The following is a 16,220-nucleotide window of genomic DNA, read 5'->3' on the forward strand; positions in this document are numbered from 1 at the left end:
TTTAGGATTGTTCGCCTCTTTGAAAACGCTCTCGGCAGCCCACAATTCTCTAAACACCATCCCACCACCAAATCCACGTGAAACGCTGTTGCTGCCATTCTCGAACCACCCTGGCGCCATTACCTCGCATATCTCCCCATATCACAACACCTTCAAAAACTATAACTACCGACGACTGCTGTCGTTCTCAAGTCGCCCATCATGTCCACAGACACAGTGCCCCCGAACAATAACACCAACGCCGAAATGTACACACGCAATAGACGAGGTTCAATCACCCAGGCCGCATTGACCAATCTCTTTCAAAGAGGAAACTCGGTTCCCAACAGCAACGGCTTTCCAAATCAGTCCTCGGGTCCAGTTGACACTAGTCGTCGACGTCTCTCCGTGACCACGCTTGGTCTTTCGGGCACTTCGCCCACAAACACCTCTTTCATTCGTCGAGGCAGCATGTCGACAAACTCCAACAACTCAGATTCTATCGATGAGAATGCCATTGAAGATGACGACATGTACTCCAAGACTGCACCCACAACACCATTCGTTCGACGAATGAGCTTTGGCACTTCGAACATGCGCAACATTCGCCCAAATGGAAGTCCTGGCAACGGTAATAGCCCATCCTCTCCTCCTACTTCTCAAAACGGACGCCCCGTCCCAAGTGGTCGGAAGGCGTCGCTTGTTGGCTCCCCCAGTCAAGGGTCGAGCCTTGCGGCAGCTTTGTCTGCCGGACGTCGCCCCAGCCTCGCTTCTTCTGTCACACAGGCAAGCAACACCAAAAATCCAAGAGCCACATCTGACAATTATATTTCGCGCCCAGACCAGCAAGGTTTCAACTGGTCCGAGCAGCTTAGGTCTCGTGCCGAGAGTTCCGTCATCGGTGCTCCTCGGGCTTCCTTCTCGCTCGCCTCCTCCTCCCCGCCCCGGGGCTCCATTCACGACCGGGCGAAATCTGTTTCTGAGATGCCGCAGCCTCCTGTCCAGGCTTCTTCTGTCAAGCAGCCGCCGAGACAGCCTGAAAGACCAAAGCCTGATGCCTTTCAGGAGAGAATTTTGAAGGGTGACTTCTACATGGACTGAAAGCATCCACACCTCAGATACATGTTTACATGAAGATGATAACGACGACGATGATCACACCAACAACAACGATTCGCCCACCTTGCCACAATTGTCCGGCGCTCCTAATAGCCGTATGCTTCATTTTAAATTCCAGCTGCGCTGCACAATTTTGTTCCTGACATTGTTTGCCATTTTCAGCAAATATCCCTTGAAGGAGATCTGTTGCTGAAAACATGGCTTTTAATTTGTTTTATGCTTTTGGTGTTTTGCAATGAACTTTTCTAGCGGGATCTACGGAAAATGCGAAAGTAGCTACAAAACATGCAAAGCTGTATCAAACACTCAAAGGCGTATAAGGAGCGGTAACAGGTTATCTTGAAACAAGACACTAAAGGACAGTGGGAGGGGAGGCTTCGAATTATAAATCACGACAAGAGCGAGCATAGGGAATATTTGAACTTTATCAGTTGTTGGCGTTGTGGCTTCGTCTCATGAGCACAGTTATGCCAATATTTGTAACTAGGAATCCGGTGGAAATAGCGCGCGAAGAGGATAGGGGCTGTCGACGCTTCTCAGCATAGAAACATCGAGGGACACGGTGATGCTTTTACCACCATGTGCCGGGACCCAAGATCAGGGGATCATGGAACTGGAAGTAGGTGATAGCCCGGGCGTTCACTGTCAGTAATGTAAAAGACCACAGCTAGAATGAATGGAATTGGTCTTAGCTATCATCAAAGCGTCCTTCCGAAGGACCCGCGACTTGAGCAAGCTATTAAACCGCAAGATGAATACATGCATCAAAATCCTCCATTCGGTAGAACTTATGTCTCCAGCTTTAGTAGAAGTGTGCGGTTGATGATCCATAATCTCATTAATACATAGTCCAGACTCCTAGCCAAAAAGCATGTGAATAATGTTTCAGTAAATTCGTTCTTCTCACAGAGAACCAACAAGTAACACTCACACCGCTTCGAGTACATGCAAATCTATACTGGCGCCAATGCACCTAAAACATACATTTGAAGCTGCAGCCCACATGCATATCGGGGGGTGCGTTCCGTGAGCCGGCTGTTCGAGACACAAACACCCTGGCTTGGGACATTTTGATTGAGTACTTGAGTGAGGCAAGAAAGCTCAAGACGTCAAACATGCGTGACAAAAATGTTGAGTAAGTTTAGTCTAGGTTCAGCGGGCCTTGGGCTGGTTGACCTTGGTACCTCGCCTCCAGGTCACGCGTTTTCCTGCTCCTTGAGGAGTATTTGTGCAGAAAGCCAAGTCTGACGTGGCTGCTTAGATATATAGTCAAAGTCTAAATTGACAACGTGAAAGATAAGCCACCGATATCTATTTTTGTCAGCAGGGGTGGCTTATGGGAGGGATCAGAAGTTCATGGCATTGTTGCCAACTGGGGGGTTGCCTTGGAACATGGTGTTAAACCAGGGCTCCTCGAGGAAAATACGCATACCATCTTCCCACATCCCCTGCGACCCCATGCCCATGCCCATGCCTTCCAGATCCCAGCCTGCAAAGTCAAGAAGATCCCCAGAGTTATAGCTGCTCATCCCATCCGCTGTGGGGGGTAGTGATGGCATTGCGGGTGCCATTGCAGCAGCCAAATCTGCGGGAAATGGCTCGTTGTGGTAGGGCATGGAGGCGGTAGAGCTTGGATTGTTTTCGGGGGTGTCATGGAAGAAGGGCTGCGGAGGCTGCGGCATGTTCGAGCCCCATCCAACCATCGAGGGCCTACTGGCTGAAGAGTCACGATTTCGGGAGCCCGCTCCGGTAGCAACTTCTGAAAGGAGTTGGAGTGGAGTGTTGGCCGTAGATGCGTGGTCAGAAGGTTGTGGTGCCGAATTATTGGCAGGTAGGGGAGGCTGCTGTTGTGACTGCGAGGGAGATGGTGTTATCGCGGAAGCTGTTGGAACTGGCTTCGACTCTTTGGCTTCTGACTCAGCTTGTCTATAAAACCAGCTGCGAAGCATAACAAGTACCACAAGGAACTTGGCTGCTGGGCGACAACGATCATCCGCTGCAGTTGCGCGGAATTTGTCCAGCAGGTTATCAAGATATTTTCCGACTTGCATATCTTCCTTATCAATAACGCGGCCTAGCTCTGAGCCTGCTGCTGAGGCCGAGAAGTAGAGCTTGATGAGCATAACGACGGCATATGCGACCCGGACAAAGTTGAACACAGGTAAGCAGCGTATGCTGAAAACGTCCATGGCTAGAAATGTGCCGAGCATTTCTTTGATAGAACCGAGGCATACGGATATAGCACTGATGTGGGCTGGGGATAGTCTATCCCCCCCTACAAGCCCTTCCTGGAGAGAGCTTGTTGAGAATGGAGGTCGCAGAGGTTCGCTTGTACGAGCCTGCAACGCCACCTCATGCATGTATAAGTTGAGAACGCCGAAACTTATCAGAAGCGTTGCTACTTTTGTCAGTGAACGATTCCAGCTGTTGATTCATTAAGTACATACGCTGCAGCAACTCAGGGGGAACCTTCTCTCTGTACCGTTTTAGGTCCTTTTCGAGGCCTTTGAGGATATATTGTGTTCTTGTTTCTGATATATGGACGTCGAATGTTGGGTCGTCGAGAGCAAACTGCACATTAACTTGCTCGGAAAGGTGATGTGTCCAGACCAGATGGCAGAAGTAAGCATCCGTTGGCGCAGCGTTTGGCGACGACTGCAAAAGATGAAGACTCTCTTCCATAAAGGGGGTCCATCGGATGAGATTCGGTCGATGGAGGGCCATAGAAGTGTTGGTTGCCAGGAAATAGCATGTCAGCCATGTACGGCGACTCTCTATGCTTGTTGGATCAGGGGGTGCCCATCGACGGCTCTGGCCACCTGGTCCGGTACTTGGGCTAGGACGCCAGGTATCAGGCACGACTATTCCACGGCGCTGCTTCAATTTCTGGCCGAGCCCAATATCGATGGCCATAACAGCCGCCGTGTGGACCAACTGGTAGAACTTCAGCTCCTCAAAATGTTCTGGCGGCCAATACCAGATCACGGCTACATTGAGTGCTTGCACTAGCTCTAAGCCTTTCTCGCCCGAAAGCATCACCTTCTCCGCGAATGTGAGCTTCATCTCTTTTTGGAGTACCTTCTGGATAGTGGGTGACTCAGCAGAGGCCACTGCCATGATGGCCAGAAACAGTATAGGTTTTGTTTTTCTGAGCTCGGATACTGTGAAACCAGGTTGGAAGATAATAGCCGGCAGGTGTGAGATCATATGGTCATTGTAACGAGCAAATAGCTCAACAGCTTTCTCCATCGTGATAACACCACGGTCCACGATATCGCCACCCTTTGCCCTTGTGAGATAAGCCGCCAGAGCTTCGGCTGGTGTTTCCTCAGTAGCAAGCTGTTCACATGAGCTTTCGCGGCCATCTGTAAACTTCCTCTTCTGCCCAGTGGCTGCTGCAGCTAGTGCTGCCGTGGACTGGGCTGGGGATGCGCGGTCTGTTGTTTGTTCCACGGTCGGCATCGACAGCATAGGAGACTGTGCTGATGAAAACGATCCCCATGCAGGAGTTTGCCCGGGATTTCGCCATTTCATATTATTGTAAGAAGAAGCGGCTACGTTTGATTCGTTGGGTGGTTTCGGCGCAACATTTCCAGGAGACTCTCCCCAGCCGTGACCTTGGTTTTGCGTATGCGCTTGGCCTCCTCCAGGCGCCGCTCTTGCTTGCAAGCTCGCTGTCAATGCATCAATTTTCTTTTCCAGCTCAGCCACTCTGCTGTCCGTCTTCTTCTGGCGCTTTCGCGTTGGCATTGTCACGACGCAATTCCTTCCAGCCTTCCGGCACCTCTTACAAGGTCCCTCGTCATTAGGATCCGGTTCGCAGCGAACCTTAAGCCCACGACATGCCTCACAGGCCCTCGGTCGTTTCGGATCGGTTCCATCTCCGTCGTGTTCGCCATCCTGGAGCTGTTGATTTTGATGTTGTGGCGTATCTCGATTTTCGGTCGATGCGCTGGGGGTGTTCTCGGCACTGTTGTGATCATCCTGTACGTCGTGGATTGGTATCAGAGCACTATTGCCATGAGGGGCATGATGGACCGGCGATGGTCTTGACGTTGCATCCGCGCCGAAATTTGCTAATGCTGAGGCTCTATCGCCAGTTGCGCCAAGACGAGGATCCAGCTCCATCGGAGCTTCTTACTTTAGTAGGCCGGTCTTGATGATGCGATGGAAGAGGACGGCGAAGGTTATCGCCGACTCCGACGCTTCCGAGAAGAGGTTGTGAATGAGTCAGCAAAAGTCGGAGCCTTTTGTCCATATCTCCGGGCCATCCTGCGGTGTGATCGCTTTCATCATATTCCCTTCAACTACTCCGTACATCAAATTTTATATAAAGTTTACAACGATCTGCTCTCAATTGGGCTCACTCCTCTATCGCAACGGTTACGTATATATTGCATAACTCGAGCAAGACTCTTCAATAAACTCTGAAAGACAGCATAAAGGAGCCACAAGAAATACCTTGTCCAAGGTCCTACCAGTATAATACTATGAATTGGATGACCACAAGTGCTCTGCATAAGTACCTAGGTAAGGTAGGTCCAATGCTGGTAGGCAGTCCACTTGCCTGCCGGCCCATTAGCCTGTCTATTGGATCAACAATTCACCGTAAATCCTAGAAAGAAAGAGCGAGGCATTTATGCCTGTTTTTTGTTTTTGTAGATCTCATTCGTTCCCGCTTTCCTTTTGCAGTTTGCCTGTCCTTGACTCCTCTCTCTCAAGTCTCAGTCCTCTTCTTCTACAGCTTTAACCATGACTTTCACGCTTTACGATGCGACTATCATCGAGGCCAAGCTAGCTCTAGCATCACTAGATCATATTCTCACCGAAGCGGAGAAGCATAGCAATGCAGCCAGCTTCCCAGATGCACGACTCCACGAAGACATGAACCCGTTGAGCTTCCAGGTACATGCAGCCACTCGATTCGCCGAGAAATTAGTCGCGAGGCTCTCTGGAAGGGAGTCTGTCGAGTTTGAAGACAAACTCGTCACATTTCAGGATATGCACTCGCGTATTCAAAAGGCCCAACAGTTGCTTGGGAAGGCCGATAAAGACGTCGTGAATCAGCAGGGAGAGGAGGTTGCCCCGACAGCATTGCCATCGGCAGGAACAATGGATCTGCCCGGAAAAGCATTTGCCATGGGAGCGGCTGTCCCTAATATCAACTTCCACCTGTCAATGGCTTATGCTATTCTGAGGAAGGAGGGTGTGCCTTTGGGAAAGAAGGACTTCATCATGCCTTTTGTAGGCGAGTATATTGTCAAGATGCAATAGAGGCGGCATAGTCTGAAGTAACTGAGATGACAGTTTGACCACACACATATGGCTGTCTGGCCATGCACCTCATGACTTATATTTATGCTCAAACGGTTCTACGATTGAATACCTGGCTGCAGGACTTCGACCGTATATAAATTTAGTATACATTTAGTATAAGTTTAGTATACCTTTTGCCAAGTTTATTTTAACACATTATATCAGGTCTTATGTTTTTTTGCTCTCTGAGGGCTGACTTAGTAGGTAACCGTTGAACTCACAGGTAAAGGGCCCAAACGGAATACTGAAGCATGAAATAATATTAGAAGAGTCTGAGGACCATCAATGCATTGAGATTGCCAGAATTATCCTTAATTGTCACAAGATTTCAAAAAAATCTCCCTCAAGCCAGGTGGGTAGCACATCTACTGGAACATAGATCATCTGCTTCATAGCTCATGGGCGATGAGATCACACATGGGACTCGACTTCAAATCAGCAGTGCACCAGCAAGAGGTGTGTTGCGAAAGCCAGAAACACATCTAAATAGACAGTTGGGCAACAAAATCACAAAATGAATTCAAATATTTGTCACAAGACAGAAGACCTACGACAAGCCGATCCTTTCAGGTCTGGACTATGTCAGGATCTTCTTGACTCAAAAACTATCCACAACGCCATGCTAAGTAGAAAGCGGCCCCGCCCATCATCAAGATCAGATCGATGACATTCACTCCAGTTACAGTCATTGAAGTTCTTCACTGACTTTTCCACATGGTTATATCAGCATATGCCCCTAACCTTGGTCTTCTCTTGGGCACTTTGTGACAACGCTCAATCTCCTCATAGTGTCAGTCAATCCAAAACAAAAGTGTTCCTCCTCAAATGACCATTGATCAAACTCCGACATGCAAGGTATTAATAGTGTAAGTCGTTATGAAATAATATGGTAAGGTATGTATGGTATCATCGCATGTTGAAACGAGTGGGTATGTAGCAATAGCAAAACACATAGAAAACCAAGCACATATACAGTTTAGAATCGCGTTTCTTCTCGCAAGCGACTCTTGGATCCCTGATGGTGGGGACCCATCATGCCACCCATGAAGATGGCACTCTCACGGCGTCTGCTGCTGGGTACAAAGCTTTGATCGTATGCTGCGGAGGCGCTGGCGAGATCCTCATGTGAAGCTTGCAAGAAACGTCGGTCGTAGGCACCGCGTCCTTCGTTGGCTGAAGGTGGTCGGTAACCCATATCGTAAGCGCCAGCTGGAGATTCGTAACCAGGCCTAGTAGCGCTTGAAGGAGGTGAGGCTCGCACTGGAGCATTGTTGACGAGAAGCGGAGGAGTCGGAGTAGATCGCTGTAGTTCTCGAATATTATCCTTCCGCATCTGCCCGTGAGGAGATGAGCTACCAGACGTTGATGGGCGAGCAGGTAGATCGAATCGCGGCGGTGCTTCAAAGCGCTGCAACTCGGGTTCAGAAATAGGTGAAGGAAGCTCATAAACCTCAGGATCGACACCGAAGATTCCCTCGTAGTTTTGGAGGAACATGGCGAAGACCGGTGCAGGTATGTTTAGGGTTGGTGAAAAGACAATGCCAACGTTGCGAACAGTCATCTTATTCATGTCCGCGTTGTTGATAATCTTGATCAGGAAGCCAATCAGATACTTGAGCAGGGTGGCATTAGCTTGAGGGAGCCGGTGAACCAGCTCACCCAAAGCAGTCATCTTTTCGGCATGGTCCACAATCTCCATCGTTGTTAAAAACTCCATGTGCAAATCCCTTGTCAATATTGTTGTTGGTAGTTCTCGCAAATACAGTTTCAGCAGCGAGGCCACAGCATGAATATCATAGTATTGACGGTCAGTCAACAAGTTGATATCCCCTTCGACATTGAACCGTTCTCGAAGTTGCTTAATAACCACGTTGGATCCACTGAGTCGAAAGATTCCTTCCTCAAGCACAGCATTCTTGGAATCCAAATACTGGATGCATCTGTAAACGACGGCAGGGAGCGGTACATTGACATCTGTAGGAGAACAAAATCGAACAGCTTCCGCAAGCGGTGCTCCAAAGGCTTGTCGCACAGGGCCTTGGTAAGAGTTCTGTGGTGGGGTTGCATTCGCACCAACATCGCTACCACCAAACAAGGAATCTTGACCCTCTGATGAAGACCTGGTCTTGGGTCCAAACCCAAAGAAACTTCGCTTTCTCTGTTTCTTTTCATCAGGCGTCGGGCCATAGTTCGGTTTGTTTCCCCAAGCACCCAAGTCGGATATAGGCTGTGGATCCTTGGGTCCAGAAATGATCTTACTCTGAGATGAGGAAAAGCTATCAAACCCATGGCTGTGATGTTGGTCAGGCATGCCACCTGAAGTCTTGGGTCGAGCAGGCCCAGAAACTTGGGGGGCATCTCCTGCTTGAGTGGAATCGTACCGGACGCCAACTAATGTATCCGAATCCGAGGGATGATGGTATGGCTTCCCAGGGGGTTTTCGAACTTTGCCTGCAGAGGGACGCTCTGTGGCTGTGGCTGTGGCTGTGGCTGTGGCTGTACCTTGAGTTTGGCGATCCTGAACAGGTCCACCCCGGGATGGTGGAGGTTCAGAATCTTCAGGATCACGATAATCAACCCATTGGAGGAGAGCATCCACCCAGAGATCCCGTTCCCTATCACTTTCGGCACAAAGAACATGTCTGAAGTGGCTGCTCGTGTCCTTCTTCTTCGGTTCCAGGATGAGGAAAGCATGACGGAATTGGTTATCCAGGTCATCACCGTTTGCTACATGCGCTGGTGACTGGTTGTCGTTATTCTGATTCTGCTTGCCAATCTGCGCCCCCTGTAGCTTAATTGTGCCTAAGTGAGCACCTCCAGGCACTTCAAAGTACTTTAGTAGAGGCCCATTGAGAACAAAATACCTTGCTTTCCAGCCACCGAAATTCTTGCCTTTCTTTGTTAGATAACCACTGCGACAAGGTCGCCCGTCGGGCCCGATCTTGTTGCCATTCATTTCAGAGCTCGAATCACCAATTGATACCGAGTCGTCTAGATTTGGTGGGAGAACATGAGTTGACAAATATTTGCAAAGTTCGACAGCTGTTTTGGTGTCGAAAGGAATGTCCAAAATGTCATCCATGAACTGCTCCAGGACCGTCCTACGGGCATCGAGCTTGGCCGGCGCATGACCACTGAACAGCGAACGTTCTGGAGCTCTGACTGTGTAGGATGTACATTGCTTGAGCCTTTGATCAAGTTTTGTCAACGAAGCCAAGTCTTTCTCCACTCTCCAAAGCTCGCCATTGTCCGATCGCGAGATGATAGCGAGAGTAAACACCGGGTCTTCTTCGAGTTGTGTGAGAGACATCATACTTGCTCGAGATGGTTTCATGCGTGATGATGCAACTGCAATTTTAATAGAGGGCAGAGCATTGGGCGGGAGCAGAAGGTCTGGATATTCTTCTGTGACCAGGCCTTTGAAGATTTCTGTACGCTCGCTAGGGCTTGACATTCTGATGGATGGTTGATCAGGATGGCTGATGGGTTCTTGCTGTACGGTGCGACTTTTCTGCGATACCGAAGTTTCTTCAGAGACGATGCTTTTGCCAGTTGCTCGAGCTGGGATTGGGGCCGGAGTTGCTAAAGGGGTGTTTGGTGGTAATGGAATTGGTTGACGAGGTGGTCGTGGGGACAATGGCGCAGCCTGAAAATTCATCGACCTTGGAGACAAAGGAGGCGAGCTGAAGTTTGAAGGCCGAGGACTTGCAGGGAGACCGGGACTTAACAATGGCGCAGGGATTTCCCTTGTCTTTGTTGCGCTGAGCATTTCACCGAGTGAGGCTGTAGCGAGCTCCTGTGCAGGGGCCTGGGGCATTTGAATAGGAGATCCAGGTTGACTGGACCTGCTTGACTTGCTCTTTTTAGATGCACTGCGCGCAGCCGCCTCCTTGAAAGCAATAATCTCTCGGTCTCGATCGTCTTCTTCTCGGGTTCTTCGCCGACCTCGTCGATCGTGAACAATTTCATCTACTTCCAGTATATCATCAAAGTCGGACTCAGTCTCTCCATCCTCCGGAGATGGGCTCAACTGCGTCCTCATTTCTTGCTTCAACTTCAGGGGTGCTGGAGGTGGCTTCCTCGGTGGCGGCACCGGAAACTTGGATAGTCCTTCGTCAGGTTGGGGAGTAGCCTCGAGAACCGCGACTGTAGGAAGGTGGTTTACTGGCGGCTTCGGCGGTGGCATTTTGGGCGGTTCACTGGGGAGGCTCCGCGATGGAGGGATGGCGACATTGTAAGGAATCTCTTTCAGAGGCTCATCAACCTTCTCCTTCCTTGCCTCCTCGGCGGCCCGTTCTTCAGCCTCGTGATCGTACTTGTCTAAAGCGTGGTCTTGCGGTTTGGGCATAGCATGTGCAGGGTTCAAGAGTTCGCCCACTGCTGAATGTGGTGCGCTGGGCTGATCTGCTGGAGGAGTAATAGGATAAGGCGCTATGGTAATATCGATCGGTGAATTTCGAGGACTTTCGGCTTCGAGGACCGGTGACTCTGGTGCGGTTTGTTCCTTAGCTCGTTCAATATCAACTCGAGGAAGCGAAGGCACAGGCACTTCAACAGCTTCTTGGGTATTCTCTTGAGGTGATACCGAAGCAGAGGAAAGCGAAATGACTTCTTTTAGCTTCTTCCTATACTTTTCCTTATCCTTCAAAGCCCTTTCCAAGTCCTTGTTAAGGCCGAGAATCATGGCCCGTTGCTTGTCCACTAGACGCCATAACTGGCTGTTCTGCTGTGACTGGGAGTGCTTCTCTTTCAGCAAGTACTGGATAAGGGTCTCGGGGCTGCCTGCTGTCTTAATAAGATGGGCAATCTCTGAAGGTCCATGTGGACCATCTTGACTCCCAGTTGTGCCTGATTTGGTGGATATTGCTGAAATCGCCGAGTCGATAGACGAGTTCCGGGCGACTCCTTTCGAAGCTTCAGCCTGGGCCACGGAGACCGGACCCGCCATGGCCGGTTTTTTAGATAAGTCAGAGCCTGGAACAGGCTTTGAAGTTATGGGCTCGGAGACGGCTCGCAAAACATTCGTACTGCCTGCATAGCCCTGTCTATTAGAATGTTAGTCTACAGCGGCAACGCCTGGATAGTCGTGGTGATTGCGCCCAATAACCACTTATAATAGACAAACCTAGGGCTGTGAGGTTCTGGGGATCCTTCGTCTGAGGAATCGCTATAGAATGAGGTCTGCTTAACAAGACTCGATTTGTTCTCAAGTTCTTGATTAGCTCGATGTGTCGGCGTTGGGGTAAGCCGAGTCGGGAAAGCGGCGGTTCGCGGACTGGGACTTGCTTGTCCGTAAGTGAAGTTGGCAGAGGTCGCGAGTGGACTTGAGATAGCTGGTCGTGGGGATCTAGAGATCGCAGTGTGTTAGAGGTGGCGCATTAAAGGTTCCACGGCAGAGCGCAATATGGTCCCGGGTTGGGGGGGAGGAAATGGTGATAGCACGAAAGTACAATGGAGACGTCGCACAACGTTCAACCCGGGGCGAGTAAGAGAGATAATTGCTGGTTAAAAGAACGGCCAAGTAGCAAAGAAGTGTGGAGGGGAGAGATTGTGAGAGACAGAAGGCCAAGAAGAAGCCCGGGGCAGATGGCCAGGGGTGTGTGAAGGTGACCCAAGAGCAAGCAACCACAGATAGCTTGGAGTTGGGATGAGAAGACAGGTACATTATATGTATGCTTACCGTGGACTCGACAAGGACAATGGACCAAGGGATGGGACACTTGGACTCGGACGAATGATGCGACCAACCGTAGGACTATCGTCAACGAGGACTTCGTAGGGAGGTCGAGCCCTGTTAAAGCGGATTTGATCGGATGATGAAGTCGCTTCTACTGGAGTGGTGATTGAGTTGGATCTGGAGGCAGTAGAGGCAGCAGACGCTTCTGCACTCTGGAGCGCAAGCTGTGGCATGGTGCACTGGGCTCCCTTGCGGTGTCATGCACTGGAAGGCATCAGCCAATGGGTTGCAGGTGTCGCAGCGTACTGTACAAGGCGTGAAGTGCTGATGTGAGGTAAGTGAGGCGTTTCGAGATGCCGGTTGCTGCGGTGGGAACAGTCCGAGCCCCAACGTTACATGCAGCTGTAACCGCGTTACAGCGGAGTACAAGCCAGCGTGAGACGGTACAGCAGCGTCTAGTATGAAGAACAGCACAAGCAAACGGCAGCAGAGGATGGATACGGGTATAATACAGCTGGCAGTAAGAGTGTTTTCGGTAGGTGTGGAGCGTCGTTTAACTGGGGAGACGTGGTAGAGATTTGAAGCGAACGACTGGGAAGCCTGGAAAGCCGTCGCAAAAGCTGCAAAAAAAAAAGGTGGATGCTGGGCTGCCCTGTACAACGAGACAATATACCTTGCCTTGGGAATGGAGCGATGGCGGCTGCCGGTAGGGAATTGTCGTTTGTGGAGAGAGACTGTTCGGGCAAGCAAATTAACAAGCGAATGCGGTACTCGCTCGAACGTGTATGCGCCGGCGCGTTCCAATAATTACTATTAACAAGAAAGAAAGCAAGGGAACCGAGTAATGCAAAGAGGTAAAAGGAGGTACAGGTACTAATGAATATTGAGAAATGATTTGAGGGGGAGATTTGCTGATTTGATGGCCTACTATCGACGAAAAGTGAGGTGCCGCCCCTCGTAAATCCTAATATGGAAAGGGGGGCGGGAAAAACGGCGGGGAACGGTCGTGATTATCTGCTTACTTGAATCAGTGACCTGAAAAGCACCTAATAACCAAGCTTAGCACCAGCTACACGATGTTCACTCTAGCTTAACATATTTGGTTCAGTTTGAGTAAATACTCTTGTTTCTACACGCAAAATCGAGTCAGGTAAACCAACATCCAGCGCTACTGATACTGACACGATGGGGTCGTTTGCCCACTTTCTATCCGTAAAGGCTTTGGCCAGGTGCACGGAGGTGTCTCCGACCCTGAGGACTACATACATATCCTTGGAGATACAAGGATCAAGGGACCCCTTTACCTTAACACAAGATGATGGGTGCCCTTGCACCTCGCACAGACTCTACGTACACAGAACTCAAGGCGCTTATCATACATATCATATCTAGATGCTGGGTCTGTCAGGTAATTAACCAACTGTACGGATTATCTGCAATACGAACACAAGCAGATATTGCCACCATATATACAAATGGATGTTTCGATGTAACTAAGTATGCCGGATAAAGAGAATCAGTGTGATAAGGGGTGACTCTCCGGCTCCCCCACTAAAGGCCACTAATAGCAAACGAAGCACGCGAGACTTCCGCCCTGCCCACTCGAAATCGACACTCCGTACCTCACTAGAAGACGCCACCCAAGCGTCCACTTTGTGACTGTGGATGATGCCAGTCTCCAATCCAGTAGATTGTGTCAGGGTTCAATTACTGGGACTGACTCGGTTCCATTGATAAAGAGCGGCGGCTGCTGCGGGGGTCGATATTGGTTTTGCCATCGTCCTGATGCTTCAGAGCAGAGACTCTGGTGGACATCACTATAGGTCTAAAACTAAACAAGTCCAACAAGAGCCTCGAGGAACAGTCGTCGTTTCATTTGAAACGGGGGCTGGAAGATCTAGAATCCAAACCACCTAGCCACCTTCCATACGAAATACTCAAAATAGTTGGTTCAGGCTGCAACACGACTGGTACGCAAACTGACACGGACGGCGGGACGTTGTGAGATTTTACTCTCCCGTCCCGTGGACAATAACATTACGATTTAGTGCCAAAGCTTGGGTTCACGCGGCAATTCAGCCAGGGGTCTCTTATTGTAAGCTTCCTCAAGGGTTTGGGGTCCAGCATCCCGGATGCAAGGGAGCTTTAGACGTTTGCCTATTCAAAGTTCAAACCTAAGGTAGGTATGTACGGGTCGCTCTTCAACTTGAAATCCCTTCGTTTTGTAGTTTGATCTTGTGACACTATATGGCCTCAACCAGAGTGGCTGCTATATTTGTTCACATACTTGACATCACCTCTTAATGACTTTGTTAACGTGTTTTGTTCTGGAAATCATTACCGACCTAGCCGTCAAAAGACCACTACAGCCTGTAAGTGGCCTTAAAGACAAGTGGGTTCTTTTCTAAAGCAATCACAAGGGCAAGGGCCCCTAGAAGCCTTAGTGACGGTGTTCCAATCAGAGCCGCAGTGGCTATTGTCACGTCTGATCCTAGCTCCCAATGATTCGCAGCACTTTTCCGGATACAGCACGGTCAAACAACCCATTCCAGGGATTCCAGCGTGGGAAGGGGGAACGTAGCCGAGCCTAACCATTCTTGTCTGGTCATGAAGGGTGAGCGGTCGGAAGATTTCTGAGGTGCAGGTAAAGGCACACAGCCTGGACAAGCTAGGAAAAGAAAAGATGGGGCCGTGTTCTGGATGGAATGGAGTGAATGAGCTGAGAACCACCAGTTTCTACCTCAGGATGTTGATACCTATACTAATGGCAGACATTGTTGTTGATTGTTAATCGCCATACGGAGTATTCTCGCAAGTGATTGCCCTGCACGTTTCACATGGAACTTGTCGTCAATCACTACACGTCTCGCTTATGCTCTGATATGTCCAAAAACAGAAGGTATGGTCAATAAAAGCACAGATGCACGTGTCCCACCCTCATCAGTCGATATCCATTCTATCTGCGTTATGCAGGTACAATCTGGCCATCTCAAGTGGTCCGGACTCCGAAGATCCATCTGATATCACTCACTCGTCCGTCTCATTAGAACCCTGTCAGGACCAACAGCGTTAACCGCCCGCCAAATAATAAGAAGCACTGACCAAACTGCTTGGCGGGTGACACAAAGCAAGCCTCGGATCGATCTCTAGACTCTTACTCCGTACCAAGAAGTGAATCATGCCGGCTCTGTTTGGGATCTCAAGGAGAAACGCAAGGCGCCTCGGGCTAGCATAGCTTGTAACAATGGAGACTTGAAATTGTTCCTAGCTCTCTGCCTTCATTTGTCCAATGTTTGGCATGACCACCCACACTTCAGCGCGTATTCGGGGCAAATACAACAGCCATCTGACAGAACTGCAAGCCACCCCGAAGATATCACATCCAAGACGAACGAGGCGCATAGGAGAGGAAGAACAGTTCATCCTTGCTTTCGGTGCCATTCCATTAGACATATCTTCAACTCATGCCAGTCCAATACTCCTTACAGCTTTAGGGACTGAGACAGTCCGTCAACCCTCGCCGCAGGTGATAACCCTCAACTCGAAAACTCGAAAACATTCCGTGTGGCTGGTTTATTGCGCAATTGTCATGTATGTAAGGCAAGACAGCCAGATGAGGCTTGGAAGTATCCGTATGTCACACCCCCTGAACCGTATCGTTGGAACGTATCCGATCTCCCAAGCAAGGCACGGTCACAATTTGCGCCAAGGTTCATCCCGAATAATGGCTTTTCTCACGAAAAGACACTGACTTCTTCATAACTCCGGTTCCTCGCCAGGCTCAATCCCCCGAAACCAACGTGTAGATAGCCCCATTGCATGAAATAACAAGGTTGGTCACTGGAGGATGAGAGAGAATAATGAAGAGTCATGCTATTCCCATACAAGCATATTGCTAATCCTATACAAGTGATCACGTAACCCCGTTTTTTTTATGCTAGTTATAGCATTTATCTCTTTTAATAGCTAATTAACTAATTTAATTTTAATTATAATTCCTTTATTAATACTATAAAATCCGTAAAATAAATTTAAGAATTATAAAAAGTAAGTCTTTATTTCTTAATAACTTTAATTTTACTAAAATTAAAGTATATTTTATATTTAAAGTTAATAATTTTTATATTTT

The 16,220-nt window shown here is 49.2% G+C and overlaps 4 protein-coding genes across 4 annotated transcripts; 2 read left to right on the top strand and 2 right to left on the bottom strand.

The window, feature by feature from the left end:
• Positions 1-201: 201 nt before the first annotated feature.
• On the top strand, positions 202-1,080 carry FSUBG_13815 (uncharacterized protein; the record flags this gene model as incomplete). Its single annotated transcript, XM_036678746.1, has 1 exon — positions 202-1,080. One exon carries the CDS (start codon positions 202-204, stop codon positions 1,078-1,080), a length of 879 nt encoding a protein of 292 aa, XP_036530718.1.
• A 1,364-nt stretch (positions 1,081-2,444) lies between these two features.
• On the bottom strand, positions 2,445-5,226 carry FSUBG_13816 (cercosporin resistance; the record flags this gene model as incomplete). Its single annotated transcript, XM_036678747.1, has 2 exons — positions 2,445-3,496; positions 3,546-5,226. 2 exons carry the CDS (start codon positions 5,224-5,226, stop codon positions 2,445-2,447), a joined length of 2,733 nt encoding a protein of 910 aa, XP_036530719.1.
• A 624-nt stretch (positions 5,227-5,850) lies between these two features.
• FSUBG_13817 (uncharacterized protein) lies at positions 5,851-6,372 on the top strand (the record flags this gene model as incomplete). The annotated part of the gene is made up of 1 exon (XM_036678748.1): positions 5,851-6,372. The coding sequence occupies one exon, from the start codon at positions 5,851-5,853 to the stop codon at positions 6,370-6,372; it is 522 nt and encodes a 173-aa protein (XP_036530720.1).
• Positions 6,373-7,390: 1,018 nt separating this feature from the next.
• Positions 7,391-12,324, bottom strand: FSUBG_13818 (uncharacterized protein; the record flags this gene model as incomplete). Its single annotated transcript, XM_036678749.1, has 3 exons — positions 7,391-11,459; positions 11,540-11,761; positions 12,095-12,324. The coding sequence occupies 3 exons, from the start codon at positions 12,322-12,324 to the stop codon at positions 7,391-7,393; spliced, it is 4,521 nt and encodes a 1,506-aa protein (XP_036530721.1).
• Positions 12,325-16,220: the final 3,896 nt, after the last annotated feature.

This window comes from Fusarium subglutinans (assembly GCF_013396075.1).
Source record: "Fusarium subglutinans strain NRRL 66333 chromosome Unknown NRRL66333_c0000402, whole genome shotgun sequence".
NCBI classification, from domain to species: Eukaryota; Fungi; Ascomycota; class Sordariomycetes; order Hypocreales; family Nectriaceae; genus Fusarium; species Fusarium subglutinans.